General features: G+C 36.5%; 1 protein-coding gene across 2 annotated transcripts in view; it reads right to left on the bottom strand.

The window, feature by feature from the left end:
• Nucleotides 1–456: 456 nt before the first annotated feature.
• Nucleotides 457–17,575, bottom strand: part of GABPA (GA binding protein transcription factor subunit alpha) — a 29,229-nt gene continuing 12,110 nt past the window's right edge. For both annotated transcript variants that reach the window (XM_056327489.1, XM_056327490.1), the window contains exons 5-10: nt 15,228–15,473; nt 11,894–12,088; nt 11,046–11,102; nt 9,876–10,016; nt 8,334–8,526; nt 457–3,953 (exon numbers count right to left, since the gene is read on the bottom strand). In XM_056327489.1, coding sequence (XP_056183464.1) covers nt 3,725–3,953; nt 8,334–8,526; nt 9,876–10,016; nt 11,046–11,102; nt 11,894–12,088; nt 15,228–15,473 — 1,061 coding nt within the window. In that variant the 3' untranslated portion in view covers nt 457–3,724. The remainder of the gene's footprint in view (nt 3,954–8,333; nt 8,527–9,875; nt 10,017–11,045; nt 11,103–11,893; nt 12,089–15,227; nt 15,474–17,575) is intronic.

The raw sequence follows: 17,575 nt of genomic DNA on the forward strand, positions 1-17,575 counted from the left end.
AATATGTACAACCTTAAACACACACACACACCCCCCACTCCACCCCGTCTAGTCAGCAAAAACATTTCCCACAAACCTGTGAGCAGTCCTTGTATCATGCTTCTTTGATTATCAGGCAACGGTATCCTATGTCAGCTTATTTTGCTCAAGATTGATAATTGCAAGTATTCCCTGTATCGTACCAATAAAAATTTAAGTCTGTGAACAGGAATCCCCAAACCAACACTAACATAAAGATATCAGTAACTATAAACACAAATAGAAGGTCCTCAATTAATAAGATACTGAACACTTTAAAAGGTGGCCAACAAATTACTGAAATGTTCTAAAAAATAATTTTAAGTTCGTTACACGTTGTTGCCAAGCTAAACACAAACATTTTGAAATCAAGTGTTCTGGTAGGTTTGAAGATGACAAAATATTTCAATCTTAAATTTGGCAGTCCAGATGGAGTAGTTCAGAGGTACCACAAGAATATTTTTATTGAAACACCATTTAAAAATAAGGTAGTAACAGTATAATCAGAATTTTATCTTTTTTACATAAGGACAGTACTAACAATTGAGTTAGCGGGCCACATGAGGTAAGTAGGGCTATTTGCAAGAATGACACAGTCCAAAGTCTGCAGCTCAACATGAACCCTTCCAACTTAAACACGGCTAAAAGCAAACACCTAACTCCTTTACAAGGCTCCATTTTGTCCTGCTACAGTTCCCAACATTATTTTTATCAAAGCACCGTTTTGAGATTTACAATTAAGACCTTAAAGAAAGCTGTTACAGTAATGAGGACTCTGAGTTCCAGTTTAAAAGTAGAAGCACATAGCCAAGTACCGAATCAAAGAAGATCCATCTTCAGAAGATCAGCCTGCCTTCTTCCTCTAACGAGCTTGTGATCTTAACAGTAATGAGAATAAAGCACATGTATTCATCTTTTAACTGGTTGCACCTGAATGGTATTACAAATGGCTTTCTGAAAAATTAAGAAGTCAACAGGAATTAGCTGTATAACATTTTTATTTTACCATATTGACATTTTATGCACAAATATTTTATCAGAGTAAAAATAGAAAATAATTGTTTCATGTAAAATTACCAAAAAAATGCAAAACACAAAAGAAATACATAATTAATTAGCAGAGTATAAGTGTCTTTATTTAAAGAGTAAAAAGTATGCAAAAAACCTTCCATTTTACAAAAAATTGGGAATATTCTTTCTATGTTCTCCTTCTGGCAGCAACAGGACAACCTTTGACAATATATTCTACATCTTTTATTTTACTGAAGACATCAAATTAGTCACAGATTTCTCCCTCAACTACAGAGAATGTGACAGTGATTTTACACCATCTGAAAGATTCCTTCTTTACTAACTAGAACGTGGTGGAAAAGCAGAAGATCCCACAACAAAGAACCTGAAGGACTATCATACCTACTGAAAAGCTGCAAAATAATAATTGGATGTATTTACAAAGAAACTGTGATATCAGAAGTTTCCCCTAGAGGGCTTATCACGTAACAAGGATATTTAGGCGAATAAAGTATTGATATTACGTTCCCATTTTGCTGTTACTTTATCCTCCCACAGTCCGGTTTGATCTAGGGAGCTGGTATTTTAAAATTCTCTTCTTATACTGTATTTGAACTAAAAAGGCCTCTTATGAACTCTGCTAAATAGAACTAATGACTTGTATTAGACTTCCATTTAGCAATGGAGCAGCGTTATATACACAGTAGCTGCCACCAAACTACCAGCTTATTCCTAGCAAACAAACCTGCATCTTATTTGCGTAAGTCATCTCAAAACACTTGCCAACTGGTGGAATCTGACTACTGTAACAGTAATAAAAGGACTGATGGTTAACCTCCCATGACAGAGCATTTACATATCTTGCTCAGGACTTCAGACTTTTTTAATAAAACAAAACCAGCATGCTCAGTAGACTGTGTGCTTTAAGAACTCAAGAGTGAAAACAATATTAAGAGTTACTGCAAGAATCTGGCAAAAAAAAACCAAACAACTTTTAATTGTGGTGATGAAAAAAAATAGGCTAGAACTACATGCAGGATTTCTAGTTAAGCAAAAGCTATCTGCACATGAACATCCACCTATAAACAAAAAGCTTTGTCCTCAATGCATCTTTAAAGTATACATGTCTTCTGTGTTCTTTGCCTTCTGCCTGCAAGTACGACTGTTCCTTTTCAGCTCAAGAGCAACAGCCCAGTGCTCTTGCTCCTCAATATAAACGCATCTTACATTTAGAACCTCACTGTACAAACACTTTTAAGATTTAAAGTAACTTGATCCCTCAAAGAATTAAAGGGTTTCCCTTATACATTTGCATTTTAATTCTTAAATGCTACTAGAAGGGGTTTCACTTACAAAGTTAGAAAATATGTATGGTGACAATGTTTATATTGTTTAATAACATGTAGCGGCAAAAGCAAACCCAAAATCACACCATTTTCAGCCATCAAAAAAAATTAATCTAACAGGCATCATTACAGAAGCTCAAAAGTTGCAGCCTGTACTTTACTTGCACGTATAAGTTTGCATGAAGTACTCTCCATAGCTCAGAATTCAGGATACATTCCAACTACTTCAATTCATCATCCACACTTCAAATTGCACCCAGCTCTGGAGCACACATTTGGCTTACGAAGCTTCAAAAACATCACTTGACGTTCAGAAGGAAATTAGTTTTAAATAAAAAATACATCTTTGTATTTTAATACATGTCAGACTGTACAATAATTTGGAAATCAAACTTCAGCCCACTGTAAAACTATTTTCAACTTGCATTTTGTTTCTAAACAGGGACTACTGACTGTGATTAATTTAAAGTCTTCAGTTACTAAGGTCGACTACTGTGCAGGTATAAGCACCTTGTGCAGAACGGAGCATTAAAAACTCCCACCAAAACAAACTACTCTTTGGGTGAGGGATATTTTTTCAAGTTTTCGAATCATCTTATGGGGGGGTGGTAAGGGGGGGGGGGGGGCGGGAAGAAGTTTGTCTGCTTTTTGCTAAATGGCTAGCGTTAACAATGTCTTTCAAAACAGATAAGTACTTGCCCTCATATGCATATTATCTACATATTATAATGAAATACTCATAATTGGCTTTTCACCTAAGACAGATCTAAACCTGGATCTCCTTCTTCAGCACTGATCTTCAGTTCAGTCTAGTCTTTATTTCCTTTGCTTATAAACCCAGAAGCTATTTTAAGAACCCTGATGCTTTGTAATGTTTAATGTGTCTCTCAGCTCTGCTTGATTAAATGAGAATAATGAACATGTTCAACTTTGAAAGCATCAAATGCCGATTTGGCAGTTCAGCAGAGAAGACTGGGAAGGACTGAGTTCAGACAACTGATCAGCCTGCTTGCTGTAGGTACCTCATTAAAAAGCGCTGCAAAAATTACTTTGTACAGCTGCGGATACAGTGTGCTGACCAGTTCCACCTTTCTCACCAATTTCAGATTGCATACCATAAAGGCCCTGACTCAAAGCTGCAGAACTTGTGGTGATCCCTTAACTTATATTGAAATATATGCTGTTAAAAGATCAAAATTTATGCAAGTCCCAGTTCTTTATAGAAAATCATGCTTTATATTGTACTGTCAAGAAACAAAAGAAGTTTCCAATTGTGATAAAGGTTAAGAGCAGCAACTGCTCTGGTTATAGAGGAAAGGCCTCAGGTTCCCACTTTCAGTTCCTAGTGCTTAATTATCTTTCTCTGTTTGCAGGGATGCTGTAGCTAGTGCTACTGCTGTAACTGGCTGTGCAATGCCATGGAGTTGCATCTTGGCTAGTTTCTTCTGCTCACATTCTGTGACCAACCGATTCAGCTCTGCTGCACTGTATCCAATGAGAGTTTTCAAGTCGCAGACAAATTTGTACACAAACCTCTTGCCTTGCACTTTGCAGATCATGTCTCCATCATAGTAATACCTGCAGAAAGTAAAAAAAAAAAAAAAAGTAAATTTTCAGCATCTGTAGTTTCCACATGCATTGGTTCTTAAGGTCAGTCAGAGGCCACAATATTAATCTTTTTCTCATCAAGATTCTCATATAATCTCATATACCAAGCTACTGTTTAGCTATTTGCTTGTATGAGAAAAGGAAGAGGGCTGAAAACTGTCCCTGCACCTTGATATGTTAAGGAGAAACAAAACACAGTATTTATTTTATAGGCAGTCAGAAGCACCAGTTCAGAAATGAAGGTCTCAGAGAAGTTTAAGAAAAACATCTTGGGAGGAGGAATAAGCAAAAAAAATGCTTTGCTTTAATAAGAAAATGCTGCCTGTCCCCCCACCATTATTGTCTTTCTCTTTCTGTACTTGTCTCTGCTTTTCTGAGGAAAAAACTCACATTGGAAACAGTTTGAAAATTAGCACCGCAGCTTCTATGATACTAAAGCAGTCATTCTCTCAGTGTTGTTTTCAAAGATGGAAGTAACACTATAAAAGATGTTTGGGGTTTTTTTTGTTTGGTTGGTTTTGGTTTGTTTTTTTTTTATAGTTCATATCCTGGCAAAACTACATATGTTGCCTTTATTTACATCTAAAAGTGACTTCTCTAACTATGAATACTTTTCACTTCGTGTCACAAAAGAATTATCAAACTGGGCAGAAATGCAGTAAAGATAACAAAGTCTGTATGACCCACTGTGCTCCAGAGACATTACAAAACTTTAGGTAATAGCAGTAAAACAGAAGTTGGAATTTTACACTTCTGTTGCTGTTCCGGTCTCACTGCAGGCATTAATAGAACATGTCACATTTCTCATTAAAAAAAAACTTAAGTGGCTGGGACATAACTTAGACTTAATGAGCTTAACAAGCTTGTGATAAATTTGGGGGGAAAAAAAAAAAAAAAAAATCAAACCCAAAACTAACAACAACAACAAAACAACAAAAAAAAAAATAATCACACAATTTCCTCAAAATCATTACCCAAATGCAGTGCAAATTAGTCCAGCTTTCTTGACTGCCTAAAACTTGGTGCTCTGAGTCACATGCTTGTAAAGCAAAAATAATTCTCATTCACCAGCAAAATTAGTAAATAAAAAGACTAACTTCTGTCTCCCTGCTCTAGTGTAAAAGAGGTAAGTTACTAAGAATCCAACCAAATTTCTTCAGGCACCTCAGATTCTGAAAAAAAAACCCAAAACAAAACAAAAAACAAAACAAAAAACCCCCCACCAAAACCAAACCAAACAAACAAAAAACCCACACACCTTTAAATTTCTTACTTTTGAGGGTCAGGATCTAAGCAACAGGACCAAAGCAAAGATAGGATGAGGAACAGACCATGCAGAAAAAATGTTGGCAAGACTGCTGGTTACTGATATCATACAAGAAGCCACAGAGGCCTGTTACGGAGCGCAGGAACTGTCAAAATAGCTTGCTGCTGCTCTGCGGGTAAAGCAAGTTTGGTCCATTTGCCAAATCTCTCCTTTACCTTTCTCCTGAATGACATAGTTATACAAAAGCCTCCTCTTCAGTCCTCCTCCTCACTCCACACCCCCAAGCTAACACCTGCACCTCCCTCACTTTATGTTTTCTTCTCCACATCATTACACTTGTTCTTAACTGCTACTCTGCTCCCACTCAGCACTTCACACCAGCCCCATCCTCCAAGGCATCTTCTTGGCACCAGCTGAAGGTTCTGTTGTTGTATGGTGTCCATCACATTCAGCCTCCTAGTGAGGCAGAGAGGTTTAGTTAGAACAGGTTGGATGAACCCCATAACCTAGAGATGATAATTTATGTTCAGCTTTGAAGTACAGTCTTGCTGTGCTGGGCAGAATTGGAGATGGGCGAGTGATACCCTGGTGTATCCCTCACACGTGAAATACGGTATAGCTTAGGGAAATACAGTAGGGTTTAGAGTGTGGGAACCCTGAGCAGGCATTCATGTTAAATGTGACAGGGTCTTGGACATAGAGAAACTGGGGAACTGGCAGCTGCGCCAGCTGACCTGGGTCAATACAAAGCATCTGCAGAAAGCCAAAGTTTGTAAAATTTGGCTGTGTCATATGTCAAGTGCCATCAGCCAATTTTTAATTTTAAGTTTTTAACTCTGTACAAGCACTTACATTTATTGTACAATCCTGTACAATGTCTGTCTCAAAATAATGCTGTAGAAAAATATTTACAAAACTGAATTTAAATTTAGTCCACATTACCAATATAACCAGAAAGCAAAAGGATCACAAGAAACTAGTCTGCATTTACACAACAGCCCAAACCATACAAGACTCCCACATCTCATGCTAGAAACACTACAGTTAAAATTGAGGCAGTGTGGCAAGAGGATTTTTCAATATTATGTTGAATGCATTTCTGATTACAGCATTTGCTTATTCAAAAAATATAGAAAGCTAAAAATAAATAAAAATACCCAGGCGAGTGCACAAAGCCTTGGTTACTGAAATGTTCTGCCTTAGTTACTGGAATGTTCTAAGTCATATTATTCTAAAACAAAACTTTCAGGTAAGGGATGAATTATTTTTCTTCAACTCTCACTTCCCGACTGCACAACTAAACAGATGTTGATTTTAGAAAATTTACCAAGGTGTAAGTAACAAAAAAACCCTGCTCTTCCACTTTTCACCCTGTCCTAGCTTATATACTGACTGGTTTTCGTACAGCTGGGCAGAAGAGCTAGCACATTTCTCAGTAACATCAACATAATTTTCTGTATTAATCAATAGTTGACATGGTGATTTCAGTACATTAGTAAACAAAACATAGTACCATTTAATAAAACTTTAGCTTGGCAACAGTGTTTATCATGGGAGTAGCAAGACGCATTAAACATCCCTTCAGACATTCAAGTGTTAGAAAACATGTCAATATTGATGCAGCTGCCAAAATGGCAACATTGAGGAATGTGATTTCTGTAATTCTGTGACTAAAATATAAATGCAAAACTTCTCTAATAGTGATTTATGCAAATTACTGTGCAGACATCTGTTTAATATCCCAGTGATAAGAACATTATTCTAAAGTTCTTCAGCTGGCTTTGAGATCTTCTGCAGACTTTATTAACAAAACCCAAAACACATTAGCATCACCATTTACATGATTTTTATGTTCCAGAAAGTTTTCACATGTACCTTCCGCACACAAACACAGATTCACAGGTTGAAAATGCGGGAATGGTATTGCAACAATACAGGCTGGGGAGCAGCTCTACTGGGAAGGCCCTGCTTTGGGCAGGAGGTCGGACCAGAGACCTCCTGAGGCCCTTCCCTCCCAAAGAATTCTGTAATCCTACAAAATGAATAGTATTCTAACTCAATATATAAATAATGGAAGAACAGCCATACAAGACCATGCTAAAGATCTATCTAGAACAGGATACAGGCTCCAACAGATCAAAAGAGGATGCCTAAACAAAAAGCATGAAAATAAGCATGTATCAATGCTCTTCCTTGCTTTCAGTGATCTGGGGCTCAGGAACTTCTAGAAGTTGTGCCTTTCCATACCTAACATCCTTCAAAATATTTCTTTTTCACTAATTTGTTCATTTTCCTCTCAAACTCATAAAATAATTCTGGCATCCACAATACTGTGCCTAAAGAAATTACAAGACAAATGAAAAGGTATAGTTAAGTTGTTTATCTGGTGCCTGCCAGTTTCTTCTTTCTTTACCATCATTTCTCAAAGAGGTATTTTTAAATAGAAGAATTTTAATAGAAAAGGTCATTTTTTAAAAAAAAAAAAGAATGGTAGATGAGTTTACTTGCTTTTTTGAAAAAATAGTGTAGCGAAAAGTGGAAATACTGAGAAGTAAATCTCAGACTTCAACCAATATACAACTTTACTCACATAAAAGAGCTTCTAAAACTGCTTAAAAAATTTGCAGGATTAGGCAATAAATACCTTTCTTGAAAACTAATCAAGAGAAGTAGATTTAACCATATCAGAATCAGAAGTTAGAAGTTAAATCTTAATGACTTCAGAGAACTTGCACAAATCTTCAGAGGCCAAAATAATCAGGGGAAAAAGTCTAGCATTCAGCTACTTGCATTCTTCCCACTCCTCAAACACATCACCTACAATGATTCAATAATACAAGTCCCTCTTACCAATATCAAACTACAAAATCATGATGGAATGAAGACAGCCTGAAACACTTCCATTTCTTGTTGATAAAAGCTCAGCGTGTTGGAATCACAACTGCTGAAACCTACCTGTCAACTGTATTTTTCAATTTAACACCCCTAATATAGCTGCAAGTCTTGTGTTATGATAGTTAAAAATAAGGTAGCCAAGTGGAAGCAAATCGCTTAATACCTGATCAGTTCCTAAAGTTCCTTACCTTAAAGCCCGACTAAGCTTCTCATAGTTCATCGTGGGCTTGTTTTTGCGCTGTCCCCATTTTTGTGCAACCAGTTCAGGTTGATTCAATTTAAACTCTCCTTCATCACCAACCCAAGAAATACAGTCCCGAGCATCTTTGTCAGTGAGAAGTTCTAATAAAAACTGCCACAACTGGATCTGGCCATTGTTTCCTGTTGAAATAGGAATAACAAGTTCCGTTTAATTAATTTAATTTGTCCTTTTTATGTTCCACTGATAGCTAAAAATTTTCAACCAACATATTAAAGCAGACCAACATAGAATATACGATAGAAGGAAAACTTGCACTTAATTTCTTTTAATTATTCTTTTGTAAACATTTTCCTACAAAGTCATCAGTATTAATCTATTAAAAAAGAAACTGATACAGAAAAAAAAAATAATCCAGATTTCTCATTAATCTTTCCCTAGAACTTCAGAAAAAAACCTAAACACAATACTACATATAGTCATTTAGACACACATCTATCCCTAAAATATAACAGATTTAGCAAGAGCTGTTTATTCCTCTTCAAGCACACATAAACACACATGCACACACACATATACCTATGTAATGGAAATTGTGTGGGTTTTTTAAAATTTAGTCTCAAATTTCAACATTAAATATTAGAAATACTCCCCCTAAACTTCAGTTTATGTCAACATAATGTCTTGCATGTACAGTCATTAAGATTTCTTTTTAATTCAAGCATCTGCAGTTAAATTCCTGAATTCTCAATGATACACAGATAACAGACTTAATGCCTACAGGGAAAAACACCAGAGTATTCCTCACTGATGTCAGCCGATACAATCTTGGCCTAAGAATCCTGAATGACATCATAATAGATGGGGGGAAGGAAAGGATTTAGCATAAAAATTCACAACAGTGGAGAGAACCAAAGCAAATATGACAGAAAAAAAAAAAAAAGATTAAGATATTAAGGAGACTTAATAATCAAAGAGTACATATAAATAACTAATTCAAAAATTGCATATTTAATTTGCAGGTTTTGAGAAGGTGCATTCATTTAACAAAACAAGAAACCTAAAAGTCAATTAATTCTAAAATCAACAAATTGAGGGGTGGGGGTGAGGGAGGAGAAATACAAGTAGAGCAAGTAGTAAGTAGCTAGGCTAGGATTCTACAACATACAATAAAAGTTTATTTTCTCTTTCTGTAAATGGAAAGTGGAAAGAAGTTAAAAGCTTGAGTAAATGCTGTGCAGTGGTTTAAGAGGACAGACTGTTAAGTGATAGAAGAAACAATTTTATGCACTATTTACTGCAGGACTCAAAAGCTGCAGTACCACGTTAACACAGCACCTTGTCTGAGCTAACAAACCTGCCAGCTCTACATGTGCTTGTGATATATTTTGTAGCTGCAGTCCCCTTCACACCACATGGACTTCTATGAACTTCACTTTTAGAGTGACAAAGATGTGTTCTACAAAACTGTAATTCAAATTAATGACTAAGTGCTTACCGCATTCGCATTTTAAAATAGCACAGACAATACCTGTTCTGTTCCCAGGGGAACTTCTATCTTCCCCAGCGATCCTTGGAGCTCTCTGTACTTTAGCTGCCTTTGCGCTGCTGTTTATTACTTTAATGGTGGTTGGGGTAGCAGGCTGTACAGATGCTGGAATAATCTGCACAGCTGTAAAGCACAGAACATTGCAGAACATAAATTATAAATTGCTGGCACAGAAATAGGCATATATTATTTATTACCTGTATTATCATAACATCTAGGAACCAATTTTTTTCCTTTGCTAAAAGGACACACCGTGTATTTACACACACAATGCTAAGAATAATTTAAAGATTTTTCAACTCTTTCAGTGGAAATTATGGTTTTAGACTTGTAGCAGTAATGCCACATTACAGATAAAACATCAGCTTTAGTTTACTGTCATGTATATTACATGCTCCCATAATAGCATTTTTTCATCTTTACACTGTTCCCTTATGATCTACCCTAATGCACTTTTGTCTACAGTCACGGTACAACCCTCCCCACCTGCCGTTCAAACAGCAACTGAAAACCCTTCTATTGCAACTATAAGAAAATGCAAATGATTCATTCTAGGTGACTTTAACTAGACACAAACCCAGGATGTAATACACAGTCTATTTAACATATCAGCTGCTTACAAATCTTCTGAAAATTGACTCATTTTAATAATTGATGCTGCCGCTTCAGCTGGAAGAATGAGTTTTAAATAACTGAAAAGTTACTTTAATGTATTTTTTCTAGTATTGGTTTCTAAGCAAGTCCTCTCTTCCACACTCCCTTTCAGTTTTTTGGAAACATTTTCTTTTGAAATCATAACATTTTAATATATCCATTCATTAATGTAATATATAACTCAAAAAACCAGAACAATTCAAGACCTCCAATATCTATCCTACACAGCTTATTTAAAGAGAGTGGAAAACTTACCAGCCAAAACAAGTGTCAGAACTTTCATAGTTCAGGTCATACACCACCTTTCAGTCAATAACAAAATATTGACAAACTCAATGTTTTGCTTTCAAGTTTAAAATATGCCCTGCTCCCCTCACCAAGGAAAACTACTCTCGAGTGATTTTCTAAATGCTGTACTATTACAGCGCGGAACCAAAGTACAGTGCTAAACCCGCAAACAGTTAGCTGTATGAATTAACTGCTGGCAGAAGTACTTACGCTGATCAATGGTAACAGTTGCTATTTCTCCAGAGTGTTCTTGGCTAGCCAATACATCTGCAAATTAGAAAAAACCCAGTAAATTTTTATTTAACCCATAAATTCCAACTCACCTGAAGATCAAAAATGTTTATATTTCATAGCGGAAAAGTGTCAGAATTTGGTATCAGTTTGCAAGAGACCGAGACATGCATAGCTCATGGTCTTACGAGTAGAGATGTTTAAAGTTTATAATTTGTTTTTTAGAAATAAGGATGTACATGGTGAATTTCAAAGTATCTTATGCATTCTCTGTCCTTTAGCTATATCACATAAATGAAGATGGAAATAGTTTCTAGTCTGCCAAGTTACATCCAAGCATGGTAAGTCTGAAACACACATATATATTATTGTATGATGCACATACAATGCATCACTTATCAGTTGTGTTGTGTACCACCTAAGGGTTTCATTGCTTATGTTTAATAATCTTCACTTCTATATGACACAGAGATGTACATTAAATAACTCCAAATCAATGTTTAGTTATAAAACTATCAAATCCAGGAGATGCACAAATTAAGAACCTTTATTAAAAACAAAGGAGGAATCATCAGTCAGTAATTCCTATTAGTTATGAAGTTCAATAAAAGACAGGCAGACAGTGTTTAATATGCAGACATGTTTCATAACAGCAGACGTTCTCACTAATATCTCCTATTATCTTGTACAGATGCCCTCATTTTTACTGCCAATATTGAAGTAGAGGAAAAACAACTGTTCACAATTGGTTTCATCTTTAAAGAAAGAAAAAAGAGAAGGGTGAAAAGGGAATAAGTAAAATCAGTTACAGAAAAAATCTCCCTTACATTTTCGAAGAAGCTCTAAATGGCTCCAGAGAATTTCTCCCCGTGGGACACGCTGGAAGAAGTCTTCTTGACTGAGGCTGCAGAGTTCCCGTCCAGGAATGCTGAGTGCATTGAGGTCAATGTCAGTCATGCTGAACTCCTTCATCACCCACACCACCCAGTGGAGCACCTGGTCTGTTGACCACTGTACTGGGTCTGGGAAAAAGAGATGAAACTGCAAATCATCTCATAATATGCTGCAGGGTTCCTCCTCAATTATATAACTTCCATGAAGGTAAATATGTAACAAAGCACCACAGTTACCTTGACCAAATCTGACTGGGTGCAAAGCTGACACCTCTTAAAATGCTGATAGCATAGTGTGGCTTGGTGGGCAGGTGGAGAGGGCAAAAAAGGGATTTTCCTTTATCAAAAGCTTTTACATCAGAACTATGCCTGACATTTCTCAACACAGAACATAATTATTTCTCTTTTTTCCAAGGTCTTCAGTTTCAAAAAAAATATATTGATCAGCATGTGATTATGTCGAAATACCATATTCTAAACTCATTCACGTAATCAGAGTTTCTAAAGTATTAAAAATCACCATTGTACTGGGTTTGGCCGGGATGAAGTTAATTTTTTTCACAGAAGCCTGTATAGGGCTGCATTCTAGGTTAGTGACCAAAGCAACACTGATAACACAAGGAGATCTTTTAGCTACTGCTGAGCAGTATTTGCACAGAGTCAAGATGTGACTGGCTAAAGCCCTAGGGGTGGAACAGGACCTGTCAAACCCCTGCAACGGAAGAAGGCTCAGAGAAGATGACCAAGGGTGAAGTGCCCATGCAGCTCAAAGAATAATGCAAAGAAGCTGACTTTATCTCAACAAAAAGGAGACTGGAAGGTGGCCTTTTAGATAAACAGCTATCAACAGCCAAGCAGATCAACTGGTGGTATAAATGTCTCCTTGAGCCAGCCAGATCATAAATATGTGGCTCAGCCCAATACAAGAGTACACAAATAGACAACTAGCAAAAGAATTTTGAAGACAGCAGTGAGCTTGAGCTGGTTTCAACCCATGTATTCTTTCCTGGTGACTGGGGACACCCAGCATTGCGATGGTGAGCATATTATAGAGACCAGTAACGTGAATCACACTGGTATTGTGACTGAGCAGTGTACTGTAACTACTATATTTTCCTAAGTGTAACTTGCCATTGTCCTGTGTTTTTAGAATAATTTGTATCATGCTGCTAAATCAGAAATTCCATGCAACATCAACTATCTTAAAGTAAATCTAGTATTACACAGTACACGCTCTATGTATGGAATATCTAAAAGAATCTGGTCAGAGTATTGGACTCTGACACAAGATCTTCTCCGTTTCTTACTTGGCCACTCCACAAGTGAAAAGGCTGGGGGTACACAAGAAACTGGGAGAGGACACAGCCAGGACAGCTGACCCAAACTGACCAAAGGGATATTCTATGCCATATGACAGCAGCAGCAGCAACACCACCAAGGGTCAATTTTTTCCAAAGTAGCCCTTGCATGGAGACTGCATGGATCAGCCCACCACACACGTGGGCTAATAAACATGTACCATAAATCAAAATATAAAAAAGTGGAAGATATACCACATCTAGAAAGACCATATTAAATAAACCATTAAACAAAGACTTGATGGAACCAGTGCAATGCCTGTATTTGAATTAAACAAGCCACACCATCAAGTTTGGGGTTGCCTGTTTGACACTTCAACATGCACATCATTTACATGCCAGTGCCAAACGCAGAATAGTATAGACAACTCACAGAGCAGAGGAATATATAGAAATGGTAATAAATTATCAATTCAAGATATGGGCAATACATGACTTATTGACTCAAGACATTTTAACATAAGAAGTCTGTTGGTTCAAGCAGTACTCGTATGAACAAGCTAGAAAGAGGATGGGTAAGGTAAGCACCATCTCCAAAACTTTGTTGATGTTGTGTGCAATACATTAAAGCATGTCAACAAGTAAGAACTCAAAATGGCAACTAAAGCAGAGAGATTTACTTTCACTGTCTCAAAGGCAAAAAACAAGAGCAGAACTAATATCGATTTTTAAATTACATACCCCAAACAGATGTCACTTCACAGGTTTTTATTTTAAGAATTAAAGAAAATAAGGTTCCTAAGCATATGTAGGAGCTACAAATTCCATTTTGCTTAATAAAGGACAGTAACGTTGCATCATTTTTCACTGATGCAACCTAAAACCATGCAAAGTAATACTTTGGAAAAGCTGTATCAAAAGGGTTTTGGTCTTCAAAATGTTATCAGCAGCGAATTTTCATCAAGAAGCTGCTAATTTGTTCTCATTGACAGAACATAATCTGCAAGTAACACAAATCATTACTTTCTCTAACCTGTTCCATTGTTTCCAAGTTTCCTGCTGCTCCCTTTTCTGGCTTTATTTCTCATATCAATTAATAATTTCCTTCTTCCTAGGGACCTTTGCAATGGTACCAAAGCTTTGGATTCTATTACCAGAATAGAATTTAACAGCTTTAAATCTTTAACAGCTAAAAATTTGTAAAGTCTAGTAAAATCCACCAAAACATAGTAACACCAAGGGAAAGCCACAACATTTTAAAGACCTGCTAAAAGCTAATTTTCCATTTGCAGCAAAGCAGAGAAACCTGCAAAGATGAAGATACTGAACCACTACCTTCAAAACCCAGTTTCAGTTCAATCCTGAGCAAGTATTCAGAGGTGCTTTTTCTATGCTAACATTAAACTAGCAGCCTGCTGAACGAACAACATAATTCAAGAGAGATGATCATCTACCAAAATACTTATATTCAGTTCTGAATCATCTTTTTCCAGCATGTTGAAGTCAAGTATGGCTTTCCATGCCAAATCTGATTTAATGCTGTACTTTGCATCCTACAACTCACAAACAGTTTCAGTATCTTTAGAGAAAAACCCCACCAAGTACTGAGTTTAGTTCTAATTCAGACATACGTGAAAGAGCTTTATGACTAACAAATGAATTTTTAAGGAGGGAAGAAGAAAATGCTTTCTAAAAATTGCAATAATAAGCAAGTTACAGAGCAAAGAGCACTATTTTAAGAACGATTACAAGCACTGATTCTGCTTCTCTTTAGACTTCTCATGCAGATATTTGCACTGTACTTACCCATACCATAAGAAGCCTTCTCTCAGGTATTGGAGCACTTTAATTACATAACCAAAATTAATTATCGTTTATGAAAAAACACCAAACCCCCAAACAAACAAAAGAACATAGACCCTACTTGAACACACACACGCACACACACAGAGAGAACCATGTATTATTACCATAGGGTATTCCAAGGCGCTCCTGCTCCTTTCGGTAGCCTTCCAGTGCTGCAGCCCATCGTGTCACTTGTTCAGAGGTTTCATCTGAAATTGTTGTTATGTGCTTTGTTCCATCCAAGGTTATCACCTGAGCTTCCTCAACAAGGTGAGCTTCAGCCTCTGCATGATGAGCATCTGGATCAATCACTACCTCCACAGTCTCCACAGGCTTCACAATTTCAAGGATGTTTAACTTGGGCTCTATCCCTAGATATACAAAGAACAAACACAAAATTTAAAAGATAGCAATGCAAATAGGACAAAAAAGTTGTTTTAAAGCTTTCTGATTAATAGGTGTTACCATACTTAGGAAAGAAGCATGACACAAAGGCATCAAATTTCTCCAAGTGTCCTAAAGTGGAATGACATATTCTGTTATACAGCATATACATTAGTAAGTTGAATACAAAGCTTTTCTCTTTTCTCCAGGAAGAAACAGCTTCCTGTTCTTATCTAGGTGATGCATTTCACATATCTTGAACAGAATGTTCAGCATGTGGGCATAAAGAACAAATATCTTCATCTGTAAGAAAATACATCAAAACAAAGAAGAAAAAAAAACCAAACCCAAAAAAACCAGAACAAGCATCCATCTCTTTCCCCCAACAAAAAGGCATTTCTTTCAGCTTTTACAATATTCCCCTGGTATCTCTGGTGTCTACACACAGTAGGTTTCTTTCAGTACCCTGAGAGAGGCAGTGTGTTCAACTGCAAGTTAAAACTAGAAAATTCTTCATGTTTTAAGCTTCATCAGCTATTCCTGTTTTGGTTTTATGCCTGTCATTCAAGATGTTAGGCCACATAGCTGGAATATATGTTTGTATCTATTCTACAGCAATAAAGAACCCATTCACTAACGCCACTAATGCTTTGTATCACCACCTTCTCTGTCACCTTCTGAGAAGGAACTTTGTCCAATTAGTGCCTCACCAGATTTCTGACATTGTTTAGAAGATATTTCTTGTCATTATAAAATGCTGAACAGAAAAAAATTTTTCAAATTTTGTGACATATAATTTCCATTATAATAACTAACAACAACACTTTAAGAGATTTTTATCAAATATATTTTTTTAATGTGCAAATGTATCTGTGAAATTCTATTTTATTATGACTTGGAAGACCTTGACTAGGGTTAGGCAGTTGAAAGTACGATTTACAGAACATCACATGGCAAGAACAACTTCAGTATCTTGTGCCATAAGGTATTACTTTGTGTCCCTCCCATCTAATCTATATGAAAGCTCAACATGAGATGGTAGGTTCCAGCTTTAAAAGCTAAAATCACAATCTATTCAGAGTTTATAAAGGAAAAGAAATAGAGTACTTAGCTGTAGTACAAGTAAGAACGAACCAATTTTTTTTCAGACAAGTATCCTTCTAGACTTTAAAAGGAATTCAGCTTGAGAAAAATATTAGAAAGGGAAAGCTACAAAGACCGTAAGTATAGTATGCAGCAATATGAAATTAAGGAAGTGAAAACAGACGCAGACAACCAGTAAATGGTTGACTAGATGAAGCAGCAAACATGAACAAAAAGCAAACAAGTACCTTAGGAGAGTAAGTGCTTTATCTAGGCCATGTAAGATTAACAAGCGCAGCACAGGATTGTTTTAAAGTCAGACAGAAATGGATAGGGGGAAACACTAAGGGTTAAGATTCTATTTTTGATCTTCAAAAAAGAAAGAAAAAAGCTTCTAGAAAGGAACAGCTCACTACTGTTCAACAAAATAATTCACTGTCAAACAGCTAGATGTCAAAAGAACTGTGACTCTACTGCTTTGTCCATAATGCAAACATGGAAATAAAAGTGATGAGTCTCTATACAGAAATCAGCTAATAAGTAAAGATGTTGGCAAGTAACAGTCTGCCACCTAACCTACTGCAAGCTAGACCAACATTAATTCACCGGGTTTGTCTGCATCTCTTGTTACATCTCTGCCTTTACCTACTGCATAAGGAAACAGATGTCCAGTCTTCTCTGGACAGTACATAAGTTGTGGAACACAATGTGACAACACATTCCAGAAGTATAAATTGGTACAACTTACAAAAATTCAAGCACATTAGCTATCAAGACATGTCCAGACATTGCCCCACTACAAACCCATTCACTGCTAATTGTCTAAAGCTAGAGAATATACTTGGGTTAAGACTGACCTACAGGCAATCTGATTTTTTTCTCCTTGAAATATCTAGTTTTAACCACAGCCACAGACAGGACATTAGTCGAACTGCACCTTTAATCTAAATCAGTATGTTTTGTTACACTTATGAATCGTTCCTTTACATACTACTAATAATAAAAG

Source organism: Falco biarmicus, chromosome 2 (genome assembly GCF_023638135.1).
Source record: "Falco biarmicus isolate bFalBia1 chromosome 2, bFalBia1.pri, whole genome shotgun sequence".
Taxonomy (NCBI): Eukaryota; Metazoa; Chordata; class Aves; order Falconiformes; family Falconidae; genus Falco; species Falco biarmicus.